At 32.5% G+C, this 21,344-nt stretch overlaps 2 protein-coding genes across 5 annotated transcripts in view; one reads left to right on the forward strand and one right to left on the reverse strand.

Annotated features, from left to right (window-relative positions):
* Positions 1-10,644, reverse strand: part of LOC108908479 (beta-1,3-glucosyltransferase) — a 38,543-nt gene extending 27,899 nt beyond the window's left edge. The window contains exons 1-2 of one of the 2 annotated variants that reach the window (XM_018712524.1): positions 10,551-10,644; positions 10,145-10,293 (exon numbers count right to left, since the gene is read on the reverse strand). In XM_018712524.1, coding sequence (XP_018568040.1) covers positions 10,145-10,199 — 55 coding nt within the window. In that variant the 5' untranslated portion in view covers positions 10,200-10,293; positions 10,551-10,644. Of the gene's footprint in view, positions 1-10,144; positions 10,398-10,550 lie in introns of both variants that reach the window. The other variant, XM_018712525.1, reaches the window with a different exon arrangement.
* Positions 10,645-10,862: 218 nt separating this feature from the next.
* The window catches only part of LOC108908488 (integrin alpha-PS2), a 129,984-nt gene continuing 119,502 nt past the window's right edge, over positions 10,863-21,344 (forward strand). For 2 of the 3 annotated variants that reach the window (XM_023454820.1, XM_023454822.1), the window contains exons 1-2: positions 10,863-11,211; positions 13,175-13,228. In XM_023454820.1, the coding sequence (XP_023310588.1) occupies positions 11,099-11,211; positions 13,175-13,228 (167 nt within the window). In that variant the 5' untranslated portion in view covers positions 10,863-11,098. Of the gene's footprint in view, positions 11,212-13,141; positions 13,229-21,344 lie in introns of all 3 variants that reach the window. The other variant, XM_023454821.1, reaches the window with a different exon arrangement.

Consider the following 21,344-nt stretch of genomic DNA (forward strand, 5'->3'; position numbering starts at 1 on the left):
TTTGCTGAACGTTAACAAGGAGTCTTTTATTTGATTTTAAGACAAAAAGTTTACATAAACATTGGTCCGCAGATGCTTCGTTTCAAGATACAGAATGTTAAACATTTGTAAAAAATTGCTATTTCTTAAGTATCTTAAATACCCTTTACCCAATTTTGTTGTAATTGCAGTGTTACTTGTAGTGTTAAAGGGCTAATTTAACTCTAACTTGATTAGATTTGTTAAATTCAGTGGTGTCTCGAGCGGTATCTTAACGAATATTTTTGACAAAAGAATGTACGCCACTGACTTTTTTGTAATTTTTATATATATATTTTTGGATTAAGCAAGTAAAAATACAACTTTTTTGTCTCTTGAATGTTTTTCGTATCTCGATTAATTTTTGGAGAATAAAATAAAATCCACTACACTACAAATAAAACTGCAACAAATTATAACAAAATTGGGTAAAGGGTGTTTAAGGTATTTACGAAATAGCAATTTTTTTACAAAAGTTTAACACGCTGTATCTTGAAAACGAAAGATCTGCGGACCAATGTTTATAAGAACTTTTTGTCTTAAAATCACTCAAATAATCGTCTGTTAAATTGTACAAGCTATATTGCTTTTCTAAACCTGTTTAATATAACGAGCGTTCAAATAAAAACGTGGTCGAAGTTGGCTCTAACACATTGGACGTAGGGAGTAGCTTATAGCGACCAACTTAACCTCATTTCTCAACGAGCTGTATAGCAGCTGTCAGTTTCAATAACGTTAATGACTATATAACTTTATTTTAAAGAATAATCGTGATAACAATAACAAACAATTAAAGGAGCTGCGGAAAGTGTCCCCCTNCGAATATTTTTGACAAAAGAATGTACCCCACTGACTTTTTTGTCTCTTGAATGTTTTTCGTATCTTGATTAATTTTTGGAGAAAAAAATAAAATCCACTACACTACAAATAAAACTGCAACAAATTATAACAAAATTGGGTAAAGGGTGTTTAAGGTATTTACGGAATAGCAATTTTTTACAAAAGTTTAACACGCTGTATCTTGAAAACGAAGGATTTGCGGACCAATGTTTATAAAAACCTTTTGTCTTAAAATCACTCAAATAATCGTCTGTTAAATTTATTGTACAAGCGCTATATTACTTTTCTAAACCTGTTACTATACTATTTTACGATACATCCCCTGATTTAATTTTGTCATCCATATAAATTCAGTGGCTTTCCAAAACATGGCTACAATAAAATTTCCACATCACGTAATCAATATAAATTATTTTTCAGAAAGTAAGTGCCAAAACAGTTTTAATCCGACTCGAAAACACGACGAGATAAAACGACGAGCGAGCTTCCAAACTTATTTTCATCGGAAAGGGCCTCCATCAATAATTTTTTGATGTTTTATTTGTCGGCCGTAATTATGAGATCATCCATCTCGTCCCGATTGCGTTTCTTGCATCCTATTCGTAAGCCAGATGAAGGCTAATTAATAAGGAGTAAAGTGGCGAAATGTATAGCGCGTAGTGTTTTCGTGTGTCGGAGGTTTCTTTTATTTCGTGATGAATTGGGCGAGGGTGATAAACTGACAGTTAATTAGTTATGCCCTGTTTTCATTTCAGATATAAATGTGGCACTCGTCGGATTAACTTGACTTTCTTTGGATTTTCCGGCCGGTATTAATCTAATTCACAAAAACGCTGCGACTTCGTTCATCAGATCTTAAGAGGAAAAATATGGCAGACGTTTTGTTTTTTTACGTTTTTTGTTGGTGGAAGTTTTAAGAAAACGCGGGTGTTTTTTTAAAGACCACTTTATTTACTGAAATAGTTCAAATAGAACAAGGTAAGAACAAAATTCAAAACATGTCGGTAGATCAGACAAAAGCCAAAACAAAAGGTAAGAAATGAAGAACGCCAAAATGATAAGACAAGAAAAAAGACCGCCGCTACAACAGAGTGGAGTAAATAAAAAAAAGGTGGAGATGCGACTAAAGACAGAAAAAAATAAAAAACAGACGCGATAAAAAAAAACAAGAAAAAAGGAAAAATTGACATGGAAATAGAAAATTACTTAGGATATTGGTTGTAAACTGACCAAATACATATAGCCGGACGGACTGCCGACAAACTGTTACTGCTACTTAGTAATCGCTACTATACACCTGTTACCGTTACTTAGAACTGATACTTGGAACCGTTACCTGGAACCGTTACTTCAAACTGTTCCGTGGAACCGTTACTATGGAATCGTTCATGTGAACCGTTCCTTCAAACGGTTCCGTGGAACCGTTACTTCGGAATCGCTCCTGTGAACCGTTACTTAGGACCACCGTTACTTTGAAACTGTGTAACGATTGGAATTGCTTTACTTTATAATTTGAATTCCCTCAATTTCACAGATTTATTTTCACATTTTGTTGCAAACAAAAGTTGGCAGCTATTCAGATGTAGCTTTGTAAATATATAGTCGTTTAACCTACTATCCACGTGTAATATTTCAACTGCATTTGAGGAGACTTAATTTTTTATTGTGGAATTGTCTATTTTATGCCGTTGTTATAAACGGTGTGGGCATACACCGCCACTTTGTAAAACTTAAAGAAATAATCCATCCCAATTAAGTCGCATCGTTGAGTATTCAACATTTGCGCTGACGTAGTCTGATAAGTCTTAGGGTTGAACGAGTACAAGTCGGGACTTATTAACGAGTTGTTAAACAAAGTTCACTTCTCGACAAACGGCCCGTCCCCAGTTTCGTATACTTCCCAGTATCGTTTTTTATAAAAGACCAGCGAAACTGAAAGAAAGGTGGAATCTTCATTATTATCAATGTTTTACGTTCATGCTTGGATATTTTAAAAATAAATATCTGCTGTTAATTTGCAAATTTCAATTTGAGGGATTTTCTTCACGATCTTCTTAATTAGAATATATTTTAAAAAGTAGGTATAATTTTAAGTGTTTATCTAAACATTTTTATTATACAGGGTATCCCAACGAAAATTTGACCCCCCCTATAATTGGAAAACCGAATAATATTTCAAAATTCGCCGAGATCCGTCGATTTTTGTTCTTGGGGGGAGCTTTTTTGACAGTCAAGCCAACTCGATATGTTCATCCCCCTAATGCCTAGCAACCCCAACTTAAAAATTTCAAATGCAACTACCCCACTTGTGGCACATCATTTTAAAGCCCTTTTCATTGCGAATACAGTGACGTACCGTTTTTAGAAATCGGTTGAGATTTGACAGAATTATTGGTTACAAACGAAAAGATGACAAACCAACTTACGCGTAGTAATTTCTACACAAATGCCCACCACTAATAAGTTTTTCATCTACTACACATGACCGCATTACCTAATTGTTATTGATGTGTCTATCAGTTTACAAAAAAGTCAGAAATGAAATAAAAAAGCTGAAGCAAATAAAACTAGATACTAAAATAGTTATTAGTAGAAGATACTTAAGTTTATAGGAATTCAGACCTTTTCAAAATAACAAAAAATCAGTACTACAAAAAAAGTCGGTGTTTTTTGCTTGTGACCAAGAAATCGTTAGTTTCAGCCGTTATTGAAAGTATTAACGTGTGTTCGAAATGGTTTATTCTATCGCGGAAAGAGTAGAAATTGTTGCAATTTATTATCGAAATCACGATTGCGCTAAAGCTACAGCACGAATTTTTAATGCCAATCATCCTGAAAAAAATGTAAACCACCAGTACGTTAAACACCTGATTGACAAATTTGTTGCAACAGGTTCGCTTTTAAACAAGAAACGTGAAGTAATTGGGCCAGTTCGAAATGAAGCAGTTGAAGTGGCAGTTTTGGGTCATGTACAGATGGATAATAAGCAATCGATTACAACTGTGTCTCAAGCTTCTGGCGTATCCCGTTCCAGTGTTCATCGAATTTTGAAAAAACACAAGTTTCATCCATTTAAGATGACGCTGGTTCAAGAGTTACATGAAGATGACTTTGATCGCCGTAACCAATTTTGCGAATACTTTAGTGAACAACTTCTACTGAATCCAAATCTTCTCTACAATACATGTTTCTCCGACGAATGCACATTTATGTTGAATGGCGAAGTGAATAGACACAATTGTCGTTATTGGAGTGATACTAATCCGCATTTAATCAGGGAATTTCATACTCAGACACCTCAAAAATTGAATGTTTGGGCAGGCATTTTGGGCGACCATCTTGTTGGACCATTTTTCATCCAAGGTAATCTCGATGGAAACACCTATCTAGAATTATTGGAAAGTACAATTGATCCTAGGATAACAGAGATTTTAGAAAGTGACGACAATTTACTAGAAAATGAAATAACCTTCCAACAAGATGGTGCGCCCCCGCACTATGCTGCTGCTGTGCGACAATTTTTGGATGACCATTTCCCGGGGCATTGGATTGGCAGAAGAGGTCCCGTCGAATGGCCACCAAGATCTCCGGATCTGTCCCCTTTGGACTTTTTTCTGTGGGGTCATTTAAAATCACGAGTGTACGCCACTCAGCCGGAAACATTGCAAGTGCTACGTCAGAGAATTGTAGAAGAATGCCGATTAATAACTGCGGATGTCTTTAATAATGTTCGAACAGAATTTGAAAACAGACTGTATTATTGTTTGGAAGTTAACGGGGGTCATTTTGAGCAATTCATCAAATAAATCTGATTTATTATTTGCTTCAGCTTTTTTATTTCATTTCTGACTTTTTTGTAAACTGATAGACACATCAATAACAATTAGGTAATGCGGTCATGTGTAGTAGATGAAAAACTTATTAGTGGTGGGCATTTGTGTAGAAATTACTACGCGTAAGTTGGTTTGTCATCTTTTCGTTTGTAACCAATAATTCTGTCAAATCTCAACCGATTTCTAAAAACGGTACGTCACTGTATTCGCAATGAAAAGGGCTTTAAAATGATGTGCCACAAGTGGGGTAGTTGCATTTGAAATTTTTAAGTTGGGGTTGCTAGGCATTAGGGGGATGAACATATCGAGTTGGCTTGACTGTCAAAAAAGCTCCCCCCAAGAACAAAAATCGACGGGTCTCGGCGAATTTTGAAATATTATTCGGTTTTCCAATTATAGGGGGGGTCAAATTTTCGTTGGGATACCCTATATTACGAAATAATACAAGAAACCATATTCGTTTTATTTCTCATTTAAAAATACAACTTACTCTTCCAAATAGGAAATATTAGTGAGAAATAATTCATTTCTGTTGTAATTTTAAGGTTACAACCTCGACATGCATTATTCATAGTGCCCATAAAATCGTACTCCGATAAAATGCCTACCTTCCATGAAATGTCGAATAAGTGTGACATTATAATGCACCGTAAACGTAAAAATATTGTAATAAATTCAGTTTATATGTTAATCGCTTAAAGCCGAAACAATATTTGTGAGATATTCGGGGTTAATGTTTACTTTTTATAACTTGCAAGCTGTGATCTCCGGCACACAAAGTCTTATAATGGTCGGTCACTTTTATCACATTTATAGCAGTTTTATATATATAGTAAAGAAATTGATACATTTTTTGACCTTCAATTAATTATTATGTATAATGCACAAAATTCATTCTCTAATCGACAAGTAAACACACATTTCAAAAAACTTGTTTATATTATAACTTCAAAATGAAAGTGCACACGAACAATTTGATGACACTGTCTGTCTTATTAACACTGCAAAACCCTGAAACATTGTGTAGTATAACAACCCTAGGTTCGACAAAAAATAAGTAAACGTAGTTGTGGCCAAAAATATGTGATCGTCATAAGGACTACCTACGTTGTGTGTATCTATTTTTAATTGACCGGAAGGCACTGGCTACTAACTTTGTAGAGGAGATGTATGGTTTAATTATATAAAACAAAAGCAGAGTAAATACACCTAACCTTTATTTACATACAATTCAAATTAAACATGTGACAAATAGAAAGAACAACAAAAACATTAACAACCATTAAACATAAAAGGAGAGTGCCAGGCTCACCTAGAGCTCCTGTGGGGAAAGAGCATGGCAGAGAAACCCACGATCTTTGCTCTTACCACCCCAAATATAAATACAAAACAACCGCTAACCAAAGGCATACATTAAGAACCTTTGCTAATGATCATCAAAACTGGACTTATTTAATTTCTCACTAAATGTCATCTTACTCAAGTCTGACATATACACTTCCAAGTAAAACTGAAGAGGTTTTAGTAACAATAATAGCAACAACAATAATAATAATAATAATAGCAATAATAATAGGGAAGGTACTGGAGTCCCATAATACGGGAGGCTATCCAGCTAAAGTTGAGATTTCGGGAGAACAACAACAATAATAACAATAATAATAATCATGGGTGAAAATGTTAGTAAATTCAACAAAGCTCTTACATACGTATGACATAAAGTGAGCACAAGAAATCAAAGAACAACGTAATCAAGGTAAAACAAGTTAAATGTGAAACAAAGAAGTTGTTTTGCAATATCTGGGCAGACACGACAATATATACATATTTCAACATGTAACAAATAATGAACAATCTCCAATAATAATTGTAACAATTTTATCTTGGAAAAATATACGCCCCTGAGCATAAGACAATAAAGGCTAAACATACACAGAATTATTATCATGAAACATCTAGGTTTTTCGAATAACGTTATCATGACAAAAACAAGTTAAATGTGAAACAAAGAAGTCGTTATTGTAATGGCGGGCAATCAGGACAATATATATATTTTTAACATGAAATAAATAATGGAGCAATCTTTAAGTATAATTATAACAATTTTACCTTAGAAAAATATATGCCCTTGAGCATAAAGCAATGGAAGCTAAACATACAAAGAATTATTATCATGAAACATCTATAATCATCACAATCATAAGATTATATAGAACAATTAACAACAAAGTACTTAAAGAATATTACCTGCTACCGAATCCCAGTTAAATACGTTTATTGTTACACTACTTCTATCGTTTTTCACACTACACCCACGGTCTTACTTTTCACTACTCGCGGCACTCACTTCAACTGCCAGTCTTCAACTCTCTAGGCTTCCTTCCAGAATTTCCTACCTAAGTGCCTGTTTTTTGTGCTTCCTTCTATCGACCGTTAATATTACTTTTTCACTGTTATACAACACCTATGTAACAGGTGACGTCGAAGTTGATAAGATAAGTACGGTTTTGCACAATTGTAATTTAAACTTTTTTTGCAAAATAAATAGCAACGGAGCTACACGCATCTGAAGGAATTGACTGAATTCGAATTTTTCCATATATCGAATTAGCTATGACGTTTTTTCAAAAAATAGAAGTAACATTTAATAATAATAATAAAACTGCACCTCTTTCATCATTTAAATTTTTTTGTATCTCTGTTACTTTCCCAGATCCCTACAATAATCATCGAAAAAACTCACCCTGTATATAATATATAATAATATAATATGTAGAAATGAATATTCGATCTTGATTCAATGCAAAAAATTAAAAATTAAAAAAATAACAAATTTCAAAGAATTTTCAAAATTGTCGAAAAAAATTTTCCAAATTTTTTTTTCTTTAGATTTTCGAATATGTTTACGGTAGCTTAGCGTAGTAGGTTGACAAGCCTAAGTATTTAAAATATATGGAGGTGTCGAGGGGAACCTAAGTTTATTTATTTATTTAGGAAGCAATCGTATTCAAAGCGATATATTCAAATTTTGTGAAAATCTGCAGGTGTCTGCGGTGTGGCAATGGCACAGCTCCCATTCGCATTATACATTTATATTATACGGCTTACATTCGGTCCGCTCGGGAATTCCTCAAACAAGATGCACGCCCAGATTCACCTATTGGAAACAGATAAGGAGACTTTTAAACCCAGGGAAACTTTAAGTTGGACTTATCCTACCGTGATATTTGCCAAAATTATTCTTCGCACATAGGCGCCGTGTGTGAATTTGAAATATATAAAAAGTTACCTCTACCGAGATAAAAAATAAACTATAAAAAAGGGTGACAAAATTTCTTATATTATTTTAAAGTTTTATCAAATTGCCAGCAAAATAGCCTTTTTCCTTTGAAATTGGAGACACTAGTTCTAGAGAGATAACGAATTAAAAAGAAACAAAAATTGATTGTTTTCGAATTTATTAAATGCTACAATTTCGATATTTTTTAGAGATTGTTTTTATTCCATAACATAAAATTTGACACTTTAATATTTAAAGAGTATGTTACACATTATATGGTAGTCTGTGATATTATATGGCATTATATGGTATTCTATGGTGATCTACACTTTTCTATGGTATTTTATGGTAGTTTATGGTTTAGCTTGTGGTTTTTCACGATTTTTATTATAAAAATTGAGGTCAATTAACGTGTAGCGAGTTACAAATTTAGAGGATTGCCTAATACCTTGACCAACTTATACGATTGAGTGAAAATAAGCAATTTTAGTAATTTTTCAAAGTGCAATCCTACAGTCAAATCAGTGCAAAGTCAATGTTTACCTAAACAAACTACTAAAGTTGGATGGTGGTCTGTAGTTTGACATTTTATTTAATTCGTTTTTAATTTTAATTGTGAGCTTTAATAAAACTGAAACTGAAACCACATTCAGTTCTTCATGTTGGTTTGGATAACACGATTAATGATATTTTTAATTTTCAAATTATTCCCAATGGGATCCTTCCACCAAGCTGTGTCTTCAAATATGTGAACAGTCGGTTCTCCATCAAAACGGGAGAAACTTTAAATTACGCCGAATTATAATGTAGGGCGCCACTGCCGAGCCAAAGTTATTTAATCTTCCATTGGCCAGGGCCGAAGACTATATTAGCGTGACGGAAATTTATTAATGGATTTCGGATTCCCTTATAGGAAATTTAAATATTATTAAGTTACAGCCCTATCCTTAAAAACAAAGAAAATCCACTCCGATGTATTCTTGAAGCGCATGGGTTTAATTTTTCGTTTTTCTAAAAATGTACCTAGAAGCAACTTCGCAAAGATTTATTAAATCGTATTCGTAGAATGAAAAACTAAGTACCTACATATATCTTTTACATTTTGGTACATGTAAGACTTAACATAAATTCGAGAGAAAACTGTTAATTTTTTTTTGTCCTCAAACCTCACTAATCGTAAGTATAACCTTGATAACTACAGACCTTCGAAGATACCAAAATCTAAGGAATGACCTTAACAATGCTACAAAGATAATTCTCTATTTACAAGTATAAACACACAAAAACTAACGAAAATGCGGTACTGCATTTTTGTTTTTTTTTTTGTGTGTTTATAATAGTAAATGACAAATATACACACTGTTTTTTAAACACAAATGTACACAACAGATACTGGCGTACTGCTTCTTAACCCACACATACGTGTTTACCGAAATACACAATACACAACCTCCAATTTAGCAACCTCGCAGTGTCCAGTTCAAATAGCGATCACGAAATGACAGATAAAAGGTTTTTTGCCTCAAACAATTTTTGCCTAACCATTCACATTGAGAAAAAAAAACACTCATCAGTTTGTTTATGTTTTTTTTTGGTTTTCAAAACTGAAACAGGTTTTTTAGTAAGTTCGACAGTTTATATTTTATGTTGTATGGCTATCTGTAGGAGATTTTCTCAAGAGACAATATTTTTTTAAAATAAAACGACCTTTTCAATGTTGCTGCCCGTTTTAAAAACATATGACCACTGTAAAAGATTTGACCGCTAAAAGGGAGAGGTAACCGGAGAAAACTATCATCCAGTACATCGATTTGACTAAAGCTTTAAGAAATAATATGCCATAATAGTCCAAATAAATAAGCCAAATTTTAACGTTATGAAGTTATTAATTAAATTAGTTCTATTTTTTACAACTTTGAAGGTTTGTGTAACTCAAAAACCAAAAAGTTTTTATTTAATTTTTTTTTTGTAGATCGTCGTGAATATACAGTTAAACGTTGTCGGTGAAATTTGCGGATGCCCTGTATGTATTTATTTAGTTATAGAATGGATGAAAAGGAATAAAGAAGATGTATAGTTTATTAAAAAATAATGATTAAAAAAGTAGAACTCCAAAATCTTTAAGACTTACGTATAACATTTTACGGAATATAAAAAATATTTAATAACTCACCTAAAGCAGTCACAAAGCCCATTACCAGCAGTAATACGTACATAGTTTTCATCATGTTTCTTGTCTCATGGTTCGTCTTCCCTTGCAAACAATAAATTGTTATCGCAACACAAAAGGCGTTACTTGAATGTGAAAATCCGAGGGAAATCCTGAATTTGAAGATAACAATAAGAAACTCTCGCGCACACAAAATCAGTTGAAAACAATATTAGGCGTGCGCAGGGGTTAAGTTTAAAATCGCCCCGATTTTGTTCTGAAAAACACAGTTACTTATCCCAAAATTTAATAAACGTTTAACGAACTTGACAACTTAAAATAAATGTTTACAAAAAGACAAGGTTACACTTAACCTCTACAACTGAACGTTCTACAAAAATTCAACTACAACTTTAAATTGTTAACCTACCTCAAAAATAAATGAAAAAAAAGATAATTCTGTAACGAAAATTCACATATTTACTTCGTATTTTATTCTTTAACGCGGATTATTACAAAAGGGTTACGAGTGACAAGTACGTAAACAAATCTTAGATAGATTTGCGCACTTAGCGACATCTAGTCATCGAAAACTGAATGAACATCGCACGAATACAGCTTACTTGACGGGGTACAACAAACTTACGGCATTTCGAGGCAGGTGGCCAAAGTGGCGGCAAACCGCCCGTTTGAAAGATTGGCGCTTCCACGATACAATTCAAACTAACACGGAGATCGCCAGTCGTAACACGACTTTGAAGACAGCGCGCAGTACTTTCAAAATGATCATTAGCTAATTGACACGATTAGTTCATTCAAATTGTAAATAATATGCCAACGGGCAGAGTGTTATAGGCAACCCGAACGATATTTTAAATAATGCGAAACCGATCTCCGAGGGTTAAATCGAACGAATAATAGTAGTGCGTTAAATATTCCTAGTTTTACTGCCGTCTGTTGACTTTAAATATCGCAAACATGTGTGAGTGCAAATTAATGTTATTTTGTGCGGTTGTGTTGTACAATGTGATCCTGGTGACTCCTTTTAATATCGATAAATTCAATTATGCTGCTTACAAGAGCGACGGCGGGTCTATGTTTGGGTTCACCGTTGCGGTGCATAAGGACGGGGGGAACAGAGGATGGTAAGTTCGTTTTTGGAAATTACCCACCACCATTTAGTTTCTAATAATGGTTCCACTGTGATCGAAGATTGAAAAACTATTTATTTGCCGGCTTATCGCAATAGGCGCACTTTGGAAAAATGTTTTTCAGCTAAGCCATTGCATGTACCTGATAGATTGTTTATTCAGCTTTAATTTCCTTTTTTTTTTAATTTCGATTCGACCATTATTCATCGAAATATCGGACTTTTAATGGAAAAGGATCCGTTTGTCTTCAATCATCGACAAATGGCCGTACAGAGAATTGAGGAGCAGTTTCGAAAACTGTAATAAATGTCCTAGAACATGCTGCCGCAACTTTTAGGAATTTTTTTTTTTTTTCATTTTTTACAGGAATTTTAAAAAATTTATGGTTTTTTAGAAAATTGACGGCTAAATTAGAAATATTCACGAAATGACTAATATAAAGATTAATTTTTTCAGTTTGATATACCCAGAATAACCCTGTGAAATTTTTTGAGCTTAAACACTTCATGATCATGATTAAAATGGAAAAAAACAGTGACTTATCGAAATTGTCATGGTGTTATGGATACGTAGTTATTTCCAAAAAATATGGAGTATGTGTTAATAAATATTTTCTGTATTATCTTCATAACCGAGCATAATTTCGACTTTTGATAGGTACACTATACATTTTATGTATAGAATAAAATTCTCTACCTATTTCTGATAGTTGCGTGTAAAAATTTAAACGTACAAAAAAGTTACAGAAGAATATTCATAAAGGGTTGTAGTAAAATGAACAACCTGTATGATTTAACCCACTAGGAACATAATCACTGCATATTTCATGAAGAGAAACTAAGCAACAGCAAATTTCGCTCAAATCGGTTAACTGAGTTGTGAGAAAACAACAAATAAAAAAGAAACTTTAACACTGTAGATTTTTTGCGATATTTTTCGTTTAAGCGAGTTTGGTTAAATCGACACCATTTGGGTTCTAGATTATACCCTGATGTATGTGATATTCGTTAGGTGACGCCTTGTAAAATTTAGATTATTATATTTTTTTATAGAATTTCTGCCCACCAGAGCTTGAAAATTACAATTACATATCAATTCCTTAAAAAAAGCCAGCACTTCATCATTAATCGGTAATGAACATAAAAGAATGATCGAATTTTGGGATGAAGATATCCAAATGGTTTACAACGCAAATCTTTTCATATCATTTCATATAAATTAGCATGGAGAGGAGGAAAAGTGTCTTTTATTTCATTTAATTTTTCAGAGAAGAAACTGATAATCTGAGAAACTTAACCGGGTCGCATTAAATATAATCAAACCTCTAAAACTACACAAGGTTCCTGTCTGTCTGTACAAGAAATTGATGGAAAAAAAAAGGAAAATCACATTATGTATTGTTTTTAACTCCAAATCCAACTGGAATGAAACAAATTGCCCAGTTGCGAAGAATATCTTCTTATATATCTATCTATAATATCTTTGTTATTTAAATCCGCAGTTTTTCATATAGAAATTTACGCTAAACAAGTTAAAATATCTAATTATTCTGCAAACGTGACTGCTGTCTTAAATTTGACAAAAAGGGGGTTGAAGAACAACTTATTAAAATTACAGGGCACAGTATCAATGAATCAGTCAAACTTTATTTATATTTGGATGAGAGTATCATCGGGAGATGATGAGAACTATGAGAAAACCCATACATAAGACCAATAATTTTAATCATGACCAAAATATAGCAGAAAGATAACACTAAAACAAAAAATGGCGAGGTACAAACCATTTACTCAAAACCACCACAATCATTTAAACTAGTTGTGTTTTTAATGCTACTAATATTTGTAATAGATNCTTTTAATATCGATAAATTCAATTATGCCGCTTACAAGAGCGACGGCGGGTCTATGTTTGGGTTCACCGTTGCGGTGCATAAGGACGGGGGGAACAGAGGATGGTAAGTTCGTTTTTGAAAATTACCCACCACCATTTAGTTTCTAATAATGTCTCCACTGTGATCGAAGATTAAAATGAAGTAGTATAGTTATAGTACCGTAGAGATGTCTTTACATTATCTTGGAAAAAATGCATATTGACTCTTTAAAGTTTATACGAACTAAACTACGCTAATGCAAAAAATTAAAGGGTCAAAAGAATTTCCGAAATTTTTCCGTGATTTTTGACAGACTGTATTTAAGTGAACAATGGTCGTATCGAGAATTAAAAAAGAGCATTTTGATGCTCTAAGATTCTAGTTTTTTTAACGAAATTTCGGAAGTTCTTTTGACCCTTTAATTGTTTGGTTTAGTGTATTTGTTATAGATATTGAAACTGCAGATATTGCAGTTTATTAAAATAATGGTAAATGCTCATTTTTAACAAGGTGATTGATTTTCTTGTAATATTTGAACATGCAGTGTCTTCAATAATGCAATAATGCTGATATTATTTTTCTTTATTCCATTGAATTTTCACTTATAAAATCACGTATATTTTGAAAATTATCCCGAATGGAAGACTAAGGATAATTTTCCAAGAATATTCGTGACATTTTATAAGAAAATTTCACACCAAAATTGCGAATAAAATTAAAAATCAAAACTGACGTTTTGAATTCGATTCATTGAACTCAAAACGTAGATAAATCTATGCCGCAGATAATAGAAGTCTCGGCAAATAATATCAATTAGTAATTCGAAAAGATCAAGTTTAATACCTAAAATTACTAAAAAGTATAAAACAAGCATATGAAAACAGTGTGTCGAGTTCTGCAGTAAAAATAGATACAGAGTATCACCTAACGAATGTTACATACTGTTCGACAGCCTCAGGAAGTTCTTGCCGAAGGAATTCCAAATAGTTTTGACCGTTCAACCTTGCAGGTAGAGTGATATTCCCAAAAATACAATTTCCTATAATCCCGCACCAGATTTAACTGAAAAATCGTGTTGAAAGTGATGCTCTTTTATTGCACGTGGATTTTCTTCGCTCCACAAGTAAAAACACCTCTAAGGGTTTTCTTCTACCTTTTCCAGAATTTGTTCTTCGTCTTGTATCCTCTTTGAACGTACCTTCCATTTCGTGAATTAGAGCAAAAGTTTCTAGTTTCTCCTAATCTGGTGAATCAAGAAGCAAACAATGTATGAGAAGTCTGTCTGCGATTCGGATAAAGTTCTTCATATGTTCTCTTGGCAGCGCGTCCACTACAATGTTCCTGTCCTGTACATATACCACTATATTGTCTCTCATTTCATAATTCGTAAATTCATTGTGCCGATACATTTTCAGAAACAAACATTTGCAAAATACAAACTTGACAGTGACTTATCGAAATTGTCACGGTGTTGTGGATACGTAGCTATTTCCAAAAAATATGGGGTGTGAAATATTTTCTGTAATATCTTCATAACCGAGCATAATTTCGACTTTTCATGCATTTTATGTGTAGAATAAAATTTTCTACCTATTTCTGATGGTTGCGTGTAAAAATTTAAACGTACAAAAAAATTACAGACGAATATTCATAAAGGGTTGTAGTAAAATGAACGACCTGTATGATTTAACCCAATAGGAACATAACCACTGCATATTTCATGAAGAGAAACTAAGCAACAGCAAATTTTGCTCAAATTGGTTAACTGGGTTGTGAGAAAACAAATCAAAAGAGGAACTTTAACACCCTGTGGCGTTTTTAAGCGAGTTTGGTTAAATCGACACCATTTGGGTTCTAGATAACACCCTTGAAGTATGTAACATTCGTTAGGTGACACCCTGTGAAATTTAGATCAATACATTTTCTGATATTGAATTTGTGCCACCATCACCAGAGTGAAAATTACAAACACATAGCAATTCCTTAAAAAGACTTCATCATTAATCCATAAAAGAATTATCGAATTTTGGGATGAAGATATCCAAATGGTTTACAACGCAAATCTTTTCATATCGTTTCATATAAATGAGTATGGAGAGGAGGACAAGTGTATTTTATTTTACTTCATTTAATTTTTCAAAGAAGAAACTGATAATCTGAGAACCTAACAAGTGTCATTAAATACAATTTGTAACACTATGTATTAATACCATAATCGTTGTTATGGATATGGATTCTTAAATATTTCTTCTTTGAGTTGGCTTGTTTGGAAAAGTAGCAAATACTTTAAAACATTGTGATCTCTGGTGTTGTTATTTAAAAATGGATACACTGATGTAATACGTTCGTAATCTATAACGCGTATTATGAAATCTGATTTGTATTTACATTTTTATAGCTGCTTACCGATAGACCTGATATTTACATAAACCATACACAGGCATTGTTTTATTTACATTCTGTTTATCGCTTTGGCTGCTATACATATAATTTAAGATATTAGGACAAAAGTAAAGAACACCGTTGGTGTATTTTCTACGATAACAAATTTTCCGAAAAAACAATCGAAGTAGTATACTTATCTTTTTCTATATCAGTAGATACAATGCATACATTATTTCGCACAGAGATAACTCTAGTTTTCTATTTTATGTAACAAAATTCAGGTGAAATTATCAAAGAATTTGAAAAAAAAAATGCAAAATGAAAATTCTCGAGCTAATAAAACAAAGAATTAAAATAAGTATATTTTCCGTGTCTTAATACCGTAGCTATTCCAGACGAGTATATATATCACGAAAGATTCTTCTCTTACAACGTAAATATACATACCTCTCTGGTTAGTAAGATTACAAATGGACAGGTGCATATCAAATTCCACGTGGATGATGCATCAGAAAATGTACCAATCTAAGCAGTGGAAGGAACAAAGCTAAAATAATAGTTATTTGTGTTTTAAGGATTATAAATAACAGCGATCATTATGGTCGTGAATATTATAAAACGGCGAGTGTCATAAAGATGGTTTATGATCCGAATTAGATACATTTTTAACTTGATTTGCGGGTCCTCCGATATAGATGGAAGAGCTTAAAACGTTGTGGTTTCTCTTTTACCAGAAAAAGCACGAATTCTTTATGAGACTGTATTTACCCGTTAAAAGAAATGGTGTATGAAGGAAAGGTACGAAAAATATAATCCATGAGGAAGTTTTACAAACGTACAATAATTAATCCAACAGATACAACAAGAAAATTAATCACCAAGTTTAAAATCAGCATATACCATTAATTTATAGAACTGCAGTAACTGCGGTTTTAATATTTATGATAAACAGTTTAGGCCGAATCAAATTTCAAGGTTTAAATGCATTTTTTCCATATAGTGGTATAGTCTTTCCGAAGTCAGTTGAAGATGTATAAAAACGCCTAACAATAAAATTTAATAGATTTAAGTTCATAGACGTATCTAAAAAAGTTTTCTGCTAATTGTAAACAATTATAATAATTTGTATATATAATAATGTGTAGAAAATTACTATATGTTCATTTAGCCAACAACGTATTTTAATTATTTATGTCTTCAATTTTATTATATTGAATGGTAAATTTCGTTTTGTTCCGTTTGAAAAGGTCTCCAAAATGCCATGTTGTAACAATATTAGTGAACAAAATATCCCTCTAAACATACCTACCTAAATTATAATGCATTATGATATGCCGGCAGATGAATAGATTTGTCCAACAGTTGCACTTTTGTAGATGTTTTTTAGGTTCCCTTTGTTGTGACTAAAATCATTTTTTTTTGGTGAGGGGCTTTGGTTAACCACTGTTCAGAACCGTGAAAAACCGGTTCTCAATTATTTTTTTTGTTAAAAAATCACAACTTTTGGACGAAACTTCGTATGTATAACAAACTTATGTAAGAATTTTTTGCCACTGTTGTATTTCACTCATTTGTAATATAATTAGCCTAACCTAACCTATAATCAATATAATAGTGCCATTTTTTATTATTTTCTTAATTGAAACACAAGTTAACTTTGCATTAACATTAATTATTACAACATTAGAAAATAATAATCTACTGTATTGTAGAATCGAATAGAATGTAAAATTATATATGCTAAGGAAAAACAGTATTTCTAATTATTGGACAATTTTGTTCATTCATCGAAAAAAAATAATGACAAAATAACAGCATTTTGTTATCTATTTATTAGTAAATACACTAAATTATAGCAATAACATTATGTTCCCTCGAAAAATATCAGCCGGATGACGAACATCACACATTCCCGTTTCCCGAAAACCCATTAATCTAATTTCCATTTTAGTAGACGGTAATTTAGATAAAAAAAACATATTAACAAGTTGGCATTAATAGGTGGAATTTGGTTTCTCGGGACACGGAAGCGATAATAAATGAACCCTGCCTTGCTATTAGCCCTACCAAATGTTCCGCGTCCCTACAAGCATTTTGGATATTCATATCCGGTCGCAACAGCATCTAATATTATGACGACGGTCTCCGTTACGTGTAGACAATTATCCTAATGTAATTTCGTCGTTCCTAATTAGGCCAGGAAATATGGAATTGGACGCGACATTGTTTCGGCAAGCTGAATTTATCACTATAGATGGTAAATATTATGTACAATATCATATTAGTTTCCACCATAGGCGCCGCCTTTTAAAACTTTTGTCGGGTGCTCGGTTGCCCTATAAGCATTTTTTTGCCAGATAACATTAAAAAGTAAGAGAAATGAGTCGTCATTTGAAATAGCATGAGGTAAAAGATTTAAAATACGTATTTCTCGGAATTAGATTTTATGAAAAACTTTTTAAGAAATATATCGAAATTAATTAAATTTAAAAAATGAAATTAATTGAAAATAAATAAACTTTATTACTATTTCGATACAAATTTCAAAAATTTAACGATCTTAATAATTTTAACCAAAAATAAACTTCTATGGAATAACAAGTGAAAATATAAATATATGTACTATGTAGACGTAGGTAGCACAGAAATGGACCAAAATTCATGGGTAGATTCCCGAAGCAAAAATATTGCGATTTAGCCGAACTTACCTTAGTCCAAAAGTTGATAGTTAAAGAGATACAGGGTGTTAAATGTAAAATATTATTTTAGTTTATTTCAATTTTTTTCTTAATAAATGCAAATATGTACACAAAATTTTGGGGTTTGGGGTCCTTTGGATAGAGGAATTGAAATTTGTTCACATTTTGGTTATAGTTCATAGAGGGCGCCAGCTGCCTTAGATTGAAGGTGTTGGAAACGACATAACTTTTTTGTACTTAAAGGTATCTCATCTTTGGTATCAAATTCTTATTTTCCAACTTTTTTTTACAGAAAAAAGGTAGACTTTATGAAAGTAGCTGTCTCGTACCGTTTCCGAGATATTTGGCTTTCAAACTTCCAATGCTAATACTTAGTTGAAATAATTAAAATAATTTAGAAATGTTAAAAACAAGGGTTTATTTAGAATTAAATATTGTAATGCACAGAAAAATAGTAAACATTAGTAAATAATTTGCCTTTTTGACAATAATTGCTCAAAATGTCCACCTCTAACTTCAATGCATTTATCAACACGTTTATTAAAAGATTGTCTTATTTTAAAGTATAAATCCTCAATGTTTATAGTTTCTCCATAAACAACTGATTTCTTGTAACTCCAAAAACGAAAACATCGGCATTCTATCTTACATTTATGTATACGAGTATACAATTAATTTGTAAGCTAAGATGTAATTTTAATTAGATATGAATAATAGGTACTTAATAGAAATTAGCATACAAATGACAGCAATAAGACAAGTGGAAGACGTCAATTATTTGATTTTCGTCCAAATCCTACTTAAGAAACTTTACCGCTAAATTAATAATGCCTGTAGGTACTTAATTGTAATTTAATGCAATAGCATTGGAAGTTTCAAAGCCAAATATCTCGAAAACGGTGCAAGATAGCTACTTTAATAAAGTATATCTTTTTTATGCAAAAAAGGTTGAAAAATAAGAATTTGTTACCAAAGATGAGATACCTTAAAGTACAAAATAGTTATGTCGTTTTTAACACATATAATCTACTGCAGCTAGCGCCCTCTATGAACTTTAACCAAAATGTGAACAGATTTCAATTCCTCTACTTAAAGAACTCCAAGCCCCAAAATTTGCATTTGTTAAGGAATAAATTAAAAAAAAACTGAAATAATATTTTACATTTAACACCCTGTATCTCTTTAACTATCAACTTTTTGGAATAAGGTAAGTTCGGCTAAATCACAATATTTTTACTCGGGGAATCGTATCCATGAATTTTGGCCCATTACCTCGGGACCATCGTGTATTATTACATATTCGGAAAGCTTATGAAGAGCTTTAAGTTAAAAAAAAAAAATGTCAAAATTCGTTGAAAAACAACGGAGATTTCAATGTATTATTATGAAATTTACCATGAAAAAAATCAGTACGATTGTGGAAGATGGTCGGAATCGTCCAGACTAATAATTAGTTAATTTGTTTATAAGGCCATAATTTGTAAAATATTCAACTTACCGATTCCAGATTTCGTGTGAGTTATTAGACAGTGATAAGGAAAGAGAGGATGCGATGCCAAAACGTTCTGGTAATAATAACGCAGTTTATAAATGTTTAATTCAAAAGTCATATACAAACTTCTTCTGTTTATAACTTTTGATATAATCAATATTTTTTTACGCTCGAGGGCTAGTTTTGTAGGTCTTTTGAAGACGAAAATAAAAGTACCTTACTGTTTTCTCGTGGAAATGAACGGAAAACGTGAATTTACGTAAAAATTATACAATTAACCACCCTGTAAACAATCTTCCCCCCATTTTTATGACTGTACAAACTAATGTGTTATTGTGCATAATATTTAGCATCTATAGTGATAAATTCAGCTCGCCGAAACAAAAAGTCGCGAAATGAAAATTTTCAGCTCTTTTTCCTGGCCTAAATGTAATAGGCGGGTTCACTCATTCAAATTGCAATTGTGCCGTCAGCGCCTGCTTTGTGCACACTTGAAGTAAATACAATTCACTACTTTTGTGCACAAGGCCAGCTCTACAACTTAAAAAATGGCAGAGTTATGAATTTTTAAAAAAACGCAAAATTTTCCGAATTTTTCGGGTTTTCTTCGTTTCTAATTATCCGATCGGATCGATCAACCTCTCGTTTTGTTCATATTTCGATTCTCTACAAATTGTCTCTTTATAGCATTCATATTGCTTCGTTAGTTTGGGTTTTATAAGCAAAAAACTTTAAAAAATGCGTTTTATGCATCAAAATATTTATAAAAAATTAATTAATGGTAAATTGTAGTAGGAAACATATAAGTATATCTACAGACTGTCTTTTATATGATGGCACACTGGCACAGTCCGTTTGCTACTAGTATTTTTGACACAAAATTACTGATTTAATGCTCTATTGATTTGATGAGATTTGTCAGGAAACAATTTTTAAATTTATCTAATACCTTCAAATAAAGTAAAAGAGTGTATCAGTCTTTCCTGAATTCTGAATAAAAAGTCATAGGAACATCAATTAAGCATCAAAATTTGCGGACCACCCAGTATATTCTACGTAAATTTAAACGCTTCGATGCAGTTTGTTTCACTAAAATAATAAAAATTCGTATCTCGCGTCGGGTTCCTGTTTACTTACGTCAATCACTCCGACGTCCTCAACATGTGTCATCTACGTCTAGGCAGATTACCAAAACAGTCACGTCTTCCTGACCCTAATTTCAAAAATATGTGTCCCATTTCGTTATTTATTACGGCGGTCGCACACTGACTTTTTCAGAAACGCCTAATAAAATGCGGCGGGACGTTTTCCAGGGCTCGAAATTTGGTGTGGTTACGGGTCCGTGACTAAAATTACCCACATGTTCCAAACAAGTCCTCGTTCTCTGCATTTTGCCGTTCGTCGCTCTGTGCCGCCTTTATGATCAATATAAACAAAAAAAAGAACGTTTCCCGGACGGTATTTTTGTACTTTCACATCAAATAGATGCCTGCATTTCTCGTAAAACGGTACGTTTGCTACCGCAGCGGATTCTATTAGTGAAGGGTTGGAGATAGCGATCTGGCTGAGTAGGTTGGGTTAATTTGTAGAGATTATATTCAATCTGAAATGTTCACGAATAAAT

The sequence above is a fragment of the Anoplophora glabripennis genome, unplaced genomic scaffold (genome assembly GCF_000390285.2).
Source record: "Anoplophora glabripennis isolate ALB-LARVAE unplaced genomic scaffold, Agla_2.0 scaffold360, whole genome shotgun sequence".
NCBI lineage: Eukaryota > Metazoa > Arthropoda > Insecta > Coleoptera > Cerambycidae > Anoplophora > Anoplophora glabripennis.